The 12734-nt window shown below is 39.3% G+C and overlaps 1 protein-coding gene across 2 annotated transcripts in view; it reads right to left on the bottom strand.

The window, feature by feature from the left end:
• The window catches only part of EXOC1 (exocyst complex component 1), a 49296-nt gene that overhangs the window by 17195 nt on the left and 19367 nt on the right, over positions 1 to 12734 (bottom strand). For both annotated transcript variants that reach the window (XM_070948624.1, XM_070948625.1), the window contains 3 exons: positions 10843 to 10896; positions 7798 to 7947; positions 4800 to 4905 (listed from right to left, as the gene is read on the bottom strand). In XM_070948624.1, coding sequence (XP_070804725.1) covers positions 4800 to 4905; positions 7798 to 7947; positions 10843 to 10896 — 310 coding nt within the window. The remainder of the gene's footprint in view (positions 1 to 4799; positions 4906 to 7797; positions 7948 to 10842; positions 10897 to 12734) is intronic.

Genomic DNA, 12734 nt, shown 5'->3' with positions numbered 1-12734 from the left:
CAAAATGGCTCCCCAATTTAAATCATGTGGTCTTTAAAGCGAATCGGGGTTCCGCTAATGAGTTGCTTGTCCGAAGCCAGCTGAAAATGGTCGCAAATGGCTCTCGTGTGAGCTTGGGATGCTGCGGATGCTGCGACGATTGTTAAGTGTGAGGACCAGTCATAAATTCACTTTTTGTCAACTTTGAATCACTGCTAAACAAATGACTGTAAGTCAAGGACTATCTGTACACCTTTTTCTAGATTTCTGCAAACCAAGCTACACGGATGTGCCTTCTGTAATCACCAGGTTTGATTTAAAGGCAATTGTATCTTTATTTTTTTTTCCCCCTGATCTAGAAGTTGACCCCAACTTTCTCTGCAGCATGACAAGGGGTGTGGATACAGTTTACTTGGACTGTATGAAGAAAACCCACTTTCCTTGGATATCTTCTAGACTCTAGTGCCTCTCTAACAGGCCACCTTCGTGCTTGCATTGTTAGGCTCGTTCCGACAATAATGGAACAACCCAAGTTGTGAGCCAAAAGATACAATGCTACTTTAAACAGCAATATCAAATCATCATTTTCCTGAGAAATTTTCCTCAAAAGTCCCTGAGGCCCACCAAGGAAAGCTGTGAGAGGCTTAGCAAAATCTTTAAAGTGTAAGTCCTTGATCACGAGGCTAAGGTGTGTCTTGGTACCAAACCATACAAATAGCCTCATTTTTACAAATTACGATTCCAAAATTGTGGAAACCTTTTGGGAAAAGTGTATTTTTGAGGTTTGATAGCTAATAATACCACTTTTTTTTTTTTTTTTTTTTTTGGAGTTTCAAGATAATCATATCCCACTGCTGGAATGGCCTGGGAATAGCCCAGACCTTAACCCCATTGAAAATCTATGGAGCTGACTAAAGAAACTTGTTAGTCAGAAGCGACCCAGCAATCAAACCCAGATAATAGAAACAATAATTCAATCTTGGTTTCACATTATAACAGCTGCAGAACTAAAAGACTTGGTTCACTCCATGGGAAGATGTTGTAAGGCCGTAATTCATGCTAAAGGTTACCCAACTAAGTATTAACTGACATAATAATTTTTGTGTATCTTTTTTTTTCTATGGTGATAATTTTGTATATCTTGTTTTTTCTATGGGGTTAATTTTTGTATATCTTTTTTTTAATTTGATTTATATGCCGCCCTTCTCTGGAGACTCAGGGCGGCTTATAATGCGTTAAGCAATAGCCTTCATACTTTTGTATATTTATACAAAGTCAGCTTATTGCCCCCACAAACTGGGTCCTCAATTTACCCACCTTAGAAAGGATGGAAGGCTGAGTCGACCTTGACCCTGGTGAGAATTGAACTCGCAGTAATTGCAGGCAGCTGGATGTTACATGCTGCCTTAGGAGGCATTAGCCTCCTACGCCACTCAGGCTCCTTGTTTTTTCTATGGTGATAATTTTTGTATATCTTGTTTTTTCTATGGTGATAGTTTTGTATATCTTGTTTTTTCTATGGTGATAATTTTTGTATATCTCGTTTTTTCTACGTGTTTCACTTTTCTTCTTTCTACTGTAACTGCTATTCTAATAGCAAATCCTTCATGAAAGTTATTGCCTTACATTCTTGATTAAATTATCTTTCATTGATATATAATTTGATGGTACTACTCCAAAAAAAGTGGTGTTATTAGCTAGTTTTAGAAAATACACTTTTCCCAAAAGGTTCCCACAATTTTGGCCACTACTGTAGGTAGCATTAAGTTTTTCATGTGTAATACAGGATTGTTTTCTATCCATGTTGCTGTAATGTAACCGTGGCTGGGTTTGAGCACAAACGGAGGGGACAAATATTGCGACTGCAAATACAAAATCAGAGACAATGTTACCTAAAACACTGTAAAGAAATCTGGAAATTACATTCTCAACTAGTACCAGGCTGACCAAATGATCAATGGTATAGTTTAGAAAGTGCCCACAGGAAATAAAATCCAGTGGAACCCTGTACAGGAAGGCTCATAGAATTCACATGGATTTACTTCCAAAGTTAGCATGCACGCCACGCAAATCTAAAATTTGCGCCATTTGTGCAATGACATCATGTTGCGCGTGACACAGCTTGACCCACTGCTGCGGGTACCCAGGACTATACCTATTTTGATCTATCACAGGAAGAAAAAAAGTTTGTTAAAACCAGCTAATATAAGAACATAATGAACTGTTAAGATTTAGAGATTATTTTTTTAGATTAAACAGCCAGATAAGACGTCTGCAGCGCACTATATAAAGCTAAACTTGGAAATAGAACAGAATAGAACAGAACTCGAAGGGACCTTGGACGTCTTCTAGTCCAGCCCCTTGCTCAAGTAGGAGAACCTATACAGCAGGGGTCTCCAACCTTGGCAACTTTAAGACTTGTGGACTTCAACTCCCAGAATTCCTCAGCCAGGCTGGAGAATTCTGGGAGTTGAAGTCCACAAGTCTTAAAGCTGCCAAGTTTGAAGACCTCTGCTATACGGTATCTCACAATCTGCCAGCTTCTATTGCTGGATTTTTCCATCAAAAGCAAACGAAACGAATTTAAAACATATTTCAGACAATTCCACATCTGTGAACATAAAAGTTTAAAACAATGTAATCAAATAGCGACTTTTTAAACAAAAACATCAAGGATGGGGACATACCAGCATTTAAAAATGGAGCAAAGGCATTATGAGAATTCAGCTGCACCTAGTAATATTTATATTTTATTTATATAAATAAATTTATTTATTTATATAAATTTAAATAAATACATTTATTTAAATAAATTTATTTATAAATAAATAAATTTATTTAAATAAATTTATTTATAAATAAATACATTTATTTAAATAAATTTATTTATAAATAAATAAATTTATTTATTTATATAAATAAATAAATTTATTTATTTATATAAATAAATATTTAATATTTATATTTTATTTATATTTTTCTTAATCAGACAGGCTGTGGCTGGCTACATTGATGTTCTATTCCTGAAGGAAGGCAAGATTCTGGCTCCAACCTAACTCGAACTGCCTATTCTAGAAAAGATTCGTTGATCCACAGAAACTGAATTATATGTATTTTTTATTGCTTCTCCCTATATCCCTGCTTGCTTTCCATGAAAAAAACAAAACAAAAAAGCAGTCTTGCTGATAAAAAAAACAAGCTGCTAGAAGTACATATTTTCTTCCTTTCAAAAAAGTAGCTATATATAAGTAGTCCTCGGCTTACGACCACAATTGAGCCCAAAACAAAACCTCTGTTGCTAAGGTGAGAAATTTGTTAAGTGCGCTTTGCCCCATCTTACAATCTTTCTTGCAACGGTTGCAGTTGTTAAGTTAGTAACACGGGTGTTAAGCGAATCTGGTTTCCCCGTTGACTTTGCCTGTCAGAAGGTCGCAAAAGGGAATCATGTGACTCTGGGACCAGTGGTAGGTTGCCCCCCCTCCCCGGTTTGGACCGGTTCGTAAGAACCGGTAGTAAAACTGGCGGGATGCTCCACCCACTGACCCTGACGTCATCAGGAAGCCTCTGCGTATGCGCAGAAGAGTGGGCGGGCGCACAGCCCTGTTGCAAACCGTTAGGAAAGGTAAGTAGAACCCACTCCTGTCCGGGACTCATAAATATGAGTCAGTGGCCAATTTTGATCACGTGATCATGGGGATGCTGCAATGGTCATAAGTGTGAAAAATGGGAATAAGTTAATTTTTTCAGCGCCATTGTAACTTTGAATGGCCACTAAACAAACTGTTGTAAGTCGAGGACTACCTGTATATGGCTGGAAAGGTGTGTGTGTGTGTGTGTGTGTGTGTGTGTGTGTGTGTACATTCGATCACTGAGATATTTAGAAGAATCCATTCCCAGGATCAGTGGTGGGATTCAAATTTTTTTACTACTGGTTCTGTGGGAGTGGCTTGGTGGGCATGGCAGGGGGAGGATACTGTAAAATCTCCATTCCCACCTCACTCCAGGGGAAGGATACTGTAAAATCTCCATTCCCACCCCACTCCAGGGGAAGGATTCTGTAAAATCTCCATTCCCTCCCCAATCCTGGGGAAGGATATTGCAAAATCCCCATTTCGTCCTGATCAGCTGGGACTCAGGAGGCAGAGAATAGATGGGGGCGGGGCCAGTCAGAGGTGGTATTTACTGGTTCTTCAAACTACTCAAAATTTCCACTACCGGTTCTCCAGAACTGGTCAGAACCTGCTGAATACCACCTCTGTCTAGGATCCATCAACAGCACCTAAGAAAAACCAGGCCTCGTTGGAATCTCTGAACACAGATCTTTTTGGAGTCACTGGGATCACGCTGTGAAAATTTCCCAGAATCTCATCGACAGAATATCAACAAGAGTTAAACAGAGCTCACTGCTACTCTGCCTGTCAAGCAGAGTAGCAGAGTTTAGTTCAAAAAATCTTTCCAGCTCAGGCGTTATTATCTATTTTATACCACAATTCGTAACCTCCTCTCAAGCTCTAACAAAATTTTTAACAACCTTGCAAAGATGTCAACAATTTTATTTCATTTCCGATAAACATGTTGCAGAAAATTACTTTACAGGTTGTTTTTTTTTAATTAACCTCCCTTTTTAATGCATAGGGCTGAAGCTTACCCGAAGCATAATTGCTACTAATGGGTAAACGGTATTTATTTATTTATTTAGCAAGGAGATATTTTTTAAGTTGTTTGAAATAATTCTGCATTTCCGCTACATTCTGAGTAATTAACTGCAAAAAAAAAGATTCTTCGGTGTTTTGTTTTGTTTTTTTTTAAAAAAAACTTACCAAACTTCTTTCCTTCCTTAGTTGCGCCTGTCATTTTAATCTTGGCCACTTCAAAGAAGTCCTTTATTTCTCTATCATACAAACGGGATAAATAATCCATATAGTTCTTTAAAAAAAAAAAAAAAAGCAGACATGGTTGGCTCCAAGAGAGAATGCAAACGGTTCATCTGTTTTTACGTCCATACATTTAAGATAATTTTGACAAATCAGCATGCGAACAGCAGTGAAGTTATTAGAACAAAAGACAGAATGAAGAAAAGAGTATTTCATTTATTTTCAGTCTAGATCCGTGATGGCATGCCTGTGGCACGTGTGTCACACGTGCCACACAGCGCCCTCTCTGTGGGCATGTGAGCCGTCGCCCCAGTTCAGCTCCACCGCGCATGCGTGTGCACCTCCCGCCAGCCAGTTGGTCACTGGGTCTCTGCCGCGCATGTGCAGGAGGGTGGGGCGTGTGTGCATGTGTGAGGGCAGGGGCATTTGCGGGGGGCAGACGCGCATTGCATTTTGTGGGTTCGGACACGTGCATTCGCATTCACACACACGCTTTGGGCACTCGGTCCTGGAAAGGTTAGCCATCACTGGTCTAGGTTATAAAACAATAAGTCTGGGGGTTTTATTATTTTTTTTACTAATTTTATCCATTTTTCACTAACTGCTTAGGTACTCTAGCCCATACTCACCAGTTTACCTAAGCCAAATTCTTGCACCAGTCCAGAGCCATATGGCAAAACCTTCACATTAATTTAATTTTACAACAATATTGGTCTGCTAAGCATGCCTACCTTGGCAAAAGATCACTAATGTGAAATCCATAAGTAGTCAATAATGCACAAAGCCCAGTTTTTTGCTTCTTTCTGAACTTACGTAAAGGTGAAGGTTCCTCTCGCACATATGTGCTAGCCGTTCCTGACTCTAGGGGGCGGTGCTCATCTCCGTTTCAAAGCTGAAGAGCCAGCGCTGTCTGGAGACGTCTCCGTGGTCATGTGGCTGGCATGACTAAACGCCAAAGGCGCACAGAACACTGTTACCTTCCCATCAAAGGTGGTCCCTATTTTTTCTATGTACATTTTTTACCTGCTTTTGAACTGCTAGCTTGGCAGAAGCTGGGACAAGTAACGGGAGCTCACCCCGTTACGCGGCACTAGGGACTCGAACCGCCGAACTGCCAACCTTTCGATCGACAAGCTCAGCGTCTTAGCCACTGAGCCACCATGTCCCTTTCTGAACTTACCACCTCTAATTGCTTGCAGATATGCAAAAAGAAATGTTAAGCGTACTTAAAAACAAGTATGCCTATAAGAGAGTAGCATCTGTCCCTTGTCTGGTGCCTAGCAAAGACAAGCTACCAGCCAAAGCAATCGAAATACAGCTTGAAATCTAGTGAAAATGACCCAGAAAAGATAAAAAGAGGGTTGATATGAGAAGATGCTTACGTCCTCCATGTAAATTGTATGCAATGTATGTATGTAATTTCGTAGATTATGGGGAAAATATTAACTTGCTTGTACTTTTGCTTCCTAAATCAAATCAATCTTTATTCGGTCACAGACCACAATTAATTATGATAAAAGGAAAAATATACTTTTCTAAAGCGGGGGTCCGTGGCATGTTAGGAACCAGACTGCATAGCTGTAGCCGAGCAGTGGGCAAGCGAGAGAAACCGAAACCATTCCCCACCCCCACCCCAACCCCCCAGTCTGTGGAAAAATTGTCTTCCACGAAACCAGTTCCTGGTGCCAAAAGGCCCCTGTTCTAAAGTATCTAAAAAGGGTTGGAATTAATACTACAGGATACGGTGCAGCCTATAGGACAGTACTTGACTATGGGCAGAGAAATAAAATCAGACTCTTCCAATAATAACATTTTGAGATAAAGCAAATCGGAATAACCCGGCTATTAGTGAAGACTGGAAATAATAATTCCTGGCATGCACCTGATTTGATTTGATTTGCTTCTTTAAATATTCTTTTTCCCCCCGTTTCTTTTCTTTTTTTCTCTCCTTTTTCTTTTCTTTCTTTCTTTTCTTTCTTTTTTTGTTTTTTTTGCATTTTGGGTTTCTATTTTTGGTCTCTTTTTTTTGATTTCAGTTTTTTTATTATTACTGTGTTTCTCCTTTAATAAAAAGTACTTTTATGCAAAAGAAAAAAAAAAAAAGAATGGTCAAGAAAAACTGATTTCCCCCCCCCTTAACATACAATCTTAAAAAAAACAGATTCCCCCCCCCCCCCTTAACATACAATCATAAAAAGACCTTGTAAAAGAGAAGTAGCTTTCCCCAAATTCAAGCGCTGGCACATTCTGGGAAATAATCTGAGATTCTGATCTAGAGCAGGGATCCCACAACCTCTGGGCTGCGGCCCACTACCAGGTCTTGGCCTATTTGCAACTGGGCCATGTGAGCTGCGGGTCGGTGTACACAGCTTGACTTGCAAGTGATAAGACACAAGTCGAGCTTGTCAGAATATTCATGAACTGGCAGAGAGATGGTAACAAGGTCAGCCAATGAATAGGCATAGCAACTGGATCAGCCAATGAGGGCTGTTTAGAAACAGAAACTTAAGCAAGAAGTCTGGGCGTGGCTTAGCTCTGTGCTCAGCTCTAAAACAAAACAAGTCTGGGCTTGCCTGCTTTGCTGAATTGAAACTAAGAACTGTTCTCTCCTCTGCCTGTAACTTCTACCATGTTGGAAGAATCAGCTATTGGTATTGTACATTTAACTTCATGTGTTATATGTATATAAAGAGAAGTTAATGAATCCTGCTGCATCAGTCTGCCTGTGTGTGCTTTCTGGATTTGGTTTTGCAACAAACTCTGACAGAGCTGTACGTGCATGCGCACACCCGCCCAACGCTCACGTGTCCTGGTTCCCCCCTTCCCCTCCCCAGCCAGTGATCTGGACCGCCGATCTAGAGGCTGCAGATGTGAGAAACGTGTTTGATTTTTGCAAGGGTGCCTTATTCTGTATTATCCTAATTTCACTCTTTGAGCGATTTACCTTCGTCAGCCCTTCGTATTTCCCATAATCCGTATTCTTTAACCACTCCATAAGTTTGGCATACCGGAGCAGGTCTCGGTGAAAAGGGTGATGATTTGGCAAGGTCAGCTCAGCCGAGTGCTGAGCAAGAGTGGAGCTCTGGTCGTGTCCCTTTGTGGAAGGAAGCAACAGAAGGAAGCTGTTTGAATAAATTATAGCGGTAAATCTGCCAGACAGATTGCCGTTTAATCATAGAAAAGAGGCTCTGCTTGTCATTGGTTAGTTAGGCCGTCCTGCTGTTCTGTGAAAAACAACAATGGCTGTAACATTCAGAAACAACATAAAAGACAAAATAAACAATGGATTACAGATTAACCACAACACATCCTTCTTATCAGGAGTTGCTCCTTCTGCTGAAAAGTTCAAGGTGGCTCTCAATGAAATTTATAATTTGATGAATTAATATCAATTTATAGAAATATACGAGGGTTTCAATTATCTGTGAGGCAAAAATTAACCTTTACGTGCAATCTTTGCCTTGACTCATACTCTTCAATCTTGTCAAGGATGATTTTTAAGTAAAATTAATTACAGGCAGTCCTCGATTTACAACAATAATTGAGCCCAAAATGGATGTTGCTGAGTGAGACATTTGTTAAGGGAGTTTTGCCCCATTTTTACGACCTTTCTTGCCACGATTGTTGAGTGAACCACGGCGGTTGTCCATTTAATAACGTGGTTGCTAAGTGAATCTGGTTTCCCCCTTGACTTTGCTTGTCAGAAGGCCGCTAAAGTGGATCACATGAACCTGGGGCACTGCAAGCATCTGAATTTTGATCACGTGACTATAGGGATGCTGCAATGGTCGTAAGGGTGAAAAACGGTTGTAAGACCCATTTTTCAGCATCGTTGTGACTTTGAAATGGTCACTAAATGAAGTGGGGACTACCTGTATAAGCGTTTGACAGGCAACTCCAGACAAGATGTTAACACAAAGCAGTGCTAGTTAACAAACACTATTCATATACATGTAAGCCACACTCTTGACCAATTATTTGTCTACAGGGCAAAAAAACAAGATCTTATCAATGTGATCTTAATGTGAATAATGTAGGAATAGTACAGGGTCAGCTATATGAACACTGAAGGACCCTCTTTATTCACATTATTATAAGAAAGAAATGTGCTTGTTTAGAGATTGCACTAAATCAGCTAAATTCCATTCTTGGTAATACATATCTTCTGAGGGGCCTAGCTGTCAAGGATGCAAGGACATCCATAAGAAACAAAAAGTTACTTATTATCCAAAGCAGTCATGAATCTACGCATCAGCAGTCACAGAACTGAGGAAGGTTGTTTAGCTAAGATAATCTTATGAACTAGAAAATAATGAAAGAATTTAGTAATTAGAAAGTGTCAATTATAATGTAACAAATGTATGTTAACCATATATGGAAAACTGCTGTGCCCACAAAATCCTTTGTCTTGGATATGTATAAAAGCAGGTGTATCAGAGCTCTTCTTGGTTCAGAATTGCAGATACAAATCTGGTTCTGAAACTGCGCAATCAACTGTCTCTGGCTGACCCAGGAATGTTGTTTGGTCCTATCATTTCATAACAATCTAGCTTCTTAACTTTTGTTCAATAAAAATTAAAAGGAAATCATTATCACTTTATCTTGGGCTTGATAAACGTGAATAAATTGCAAAATATGATTGACCCAACACTGATACGTAGAATTTATGCGGTATTTACTAGGATAGTCAGTTAATTTACACATTTTGCTATATGGCGGCAGATTTCCTGCTTTCTAGCCTGGTGCCTTTGCTACTAGACCAAACTGGGCCTCCAAGGAATATCCTCACTTAGTTACTATCATCACAATAGTCATTTTACTGGAAGCCTCAGCAACATGCTTTCAAATTTTCCATGCTCCTTCTTGCCAAAAAATTTGTATACATTTGCTCTAGCAAACCTACCGTATTTTTCGGAGTATAAGACACACCTTTTTCCCCCCTAAAAGGGGGTGAAAATTTGGGTGCGTCTTATACAATGAATGTAGCCCCGCCCACCCACTGGCCCCTCCCAGCAATTTACCTCCCTACAGCAAGCACAAGAAACAGCCCATTTCAGCTTCAGCATAGCCTGATTAGCACAAGTTGATTGTCTGTTGGATTAGCCTCCCGACTTTCAGCTGTTTTAGGCTGCAGGGATTGCCATTGCCTATTGCTGCATGGGCCTCTGCTGCTTGCTGCAAGGAGGTAAATTGCTGGGAGCAGATATTTTATTTCTTATGCTAATCAAGCTATGCTGAAAACGAAAATGAAAGTAAAGCAGGGTATTTGCTGTTTGCTGCAACGAGGCAAAATTGCTGGGAGGCAGAGGCAGATTTCTTTTTCTTGTTTTCCTCACCCAAAAAAGTAGGTGCGTTTTATAGTCCGAAGCGACTTATATTCCGAAAAATACGGTATTTTCCCAGGGTGGATTCTTATGCAGTCAAAATTGAATAACCCATTCACAACATGGTAGGCTTTGGGGAAAACCCATGTTTTGCAAGAAAACCAATGAATTAATTTAAAAAAAATCCTCAATTGGACAAAAGGATCAAATGAGTCAATGAGAACCAAGCACAAACCAGCTTCTAGGGAGAGGATACAAAGGACACTATATATAATTTAGTAATTGGGAAGAATTATCTAATGGGGAAAAAAAATCTACCTTTGGAAATAATCCATTATGATAGAGCTCATAATGCATCCATGTGTAATTCTCAAAACAACACACTTTGATGCACTTTAATCGCACATTTCATATTAACCATATATTTTAATCATCGTCCATCTAAATTCAATATCTTCTCATGTAAGATATACTTCTTTACCAGGGGCTCAAAGCGTGAAAGATTTAAAGAAGACGTAGCAGTCACAAAGACTTATTCTTCAACTCATAAGCTGCATTTTGTACTTTACAGAGGCAACACTGCAAGAAATAGTTAGGTTTAGCAAGCTTGGTTTAAAAAGAGGCCGAGTAGAATTCAAGCAGCTTGATTCAAACTCTATACTCACAGAAACTGAAACATAGTAGGACCTGTTACTGAGACCCTTCTCCAGTTCAATAAACTATTTGGAGATAAAATACAGGGATAAAAAAAAAAACACAGAGAACTGAATAGATTTGCCCAAACAACCCACCACAGAGCTTGAATGGTGAATGTAACACTTTAGGATGAATTGCTCTGGAATAAATGTACAATTGCAGGGCCATCTGGAGAGCACTATAAACTCTCTTTTATATCTCTATATACTGTATTTGTTAACGACACACGTTTCAATTAACCAACAGAAACATCTCTTTAACTGTCAGAATAATTTATTGGTTTTATTTATTGGTTCGATTTATATGCCGCCCTTCTCCGGAGACTCAGGGCGGCTTACAATGTGTTAAGCAATAGCCTTCATACTTTTGTATATTCCTGCTTAGTAGGGCTTTCAGCCCCCCCAGCGGTGTTCTTTTTTATACAAAGTCAGCTTATTGCCTCCACAAACCGGGTCCTCATTTTACCTCCCTCGGAAGGATGGAAGGCTGAGTCAGCCTTGAGCCTGGTGAGATTTGAACTTGCAGTAATTGCAGGCAGCTGGTGTTACTTAACAGTGCTTTAGTCTGCTGCGCCACCAAGGCTCTTGGTGTATAATGTATAATTTGTATAATGTATACAAATAATCCAGAAAAGTAGTTTCTCTTTTAAAAAATAGGATATTGTTTTATATTTTTGCATCATCACAATATAATTTCCATCTGTTTTCTTTTACATTATTCTAAATACCAAACTAAGGACAAATCCGAAAAGTCAAATGGAAAAAATAGATTTGGAACTGAGTTGTTAGTAAAACTATCCATCGTGCCCTACAACAGCCCCCCCCCCCAATATTTGGGGCACCAGGGACCAGATCCATGGAGAAAGGTTTTACCACCGGAAGGGGTGTGGTTTCGTGTGCTGCCTTACACCTCATGGATGGGGCTTTTCTTGTTTGCGCGGCCCTGTTACTGGCATGCCGCGGACCGGTGCCAGTATTGGGACGGGGGTTGGGGACCCCTGCCTTACAAGGCTGAAAATGGATTAGGATATTCACAATTGGAATGTTATGTTTTTTGGTTTGGTCCAGCTCTTTGAAGAGCGTTTCTCAACCTTGACATGCTGGCTGGAGAATTTTGGAAATCAAAGTCCACGCATCTTAAAACAATCACGATTGAAGAACATACTGGCTCAGATATTTGGGCCAAGGATATAGCCTTTTAATGCAATGAAATTTCATTTTAATGTATGCCAATTAGTGTACATTCAAAGTGACAATAAAGTCTATTCTATTCTATTCTATTCTATTCTGTTCTGTTCTGTTCTGTTCTGTTCTGTCCTGTCCTGTCCTGTCCTGTCCTGTCCTATCCTATCCTATCCTATCCTATCCTATCCTATTCTTGATGCTCACTAAGCTTAGTTATTGCTTGCTGATCAATTATTGCTGATAATGTTACCTAGTCAGGTAATGAAATGTCTACAAGCAAAACCAGAGAATACAAGGATTCCACATATTAATGTGTCCAAATTTAATCTGGTTTAGATTTAACATTTATAATAACTATCTATTCTATTCTATTCTATTCTATTCTATTCTATTCTATTCTATTCTATTCTATTCTATTCTATTCTATTCTATTCTATTCTACTCTATTCTGTTCTGTTCATACTGTGGATCGTTTATTTTCTCATTTATTCTAGAATGCTAGACATACCTCCAAAGAAGACCTCTTTTAGATGGCAATATATCATTCCATATAACTATACTAATCACTACCTTTTCAGAACATCTTACTATTGTTGAGTAAAATGCGTAAGGCTTACATGGATAAAGGCTATTCTAGTCAACCTTAACGCTATTGTACAATAAAAAGTGTCTTCCTG

This window comes from Pituophis catenifer, unplaced genomic scaffold (assembly GCF_029215685.1).
Source record: "Pituophis catenifer annectens isolate HBS135680 unplaced genomic scaffold, rPitCat1.0.hap2 SCAF_8, whole genome shotgun sequence".
Lineage (NCBI taxonomy): Eukaryota > Metazoa > Chordata > Lepidosauria > Squamata > Colubridae > Pituophis > Pituophis catenifer.
Note: the sequence above shows the minus strand (reverse complement) of the source record. Positions and strands in the feature narration are given on the sequence as shown.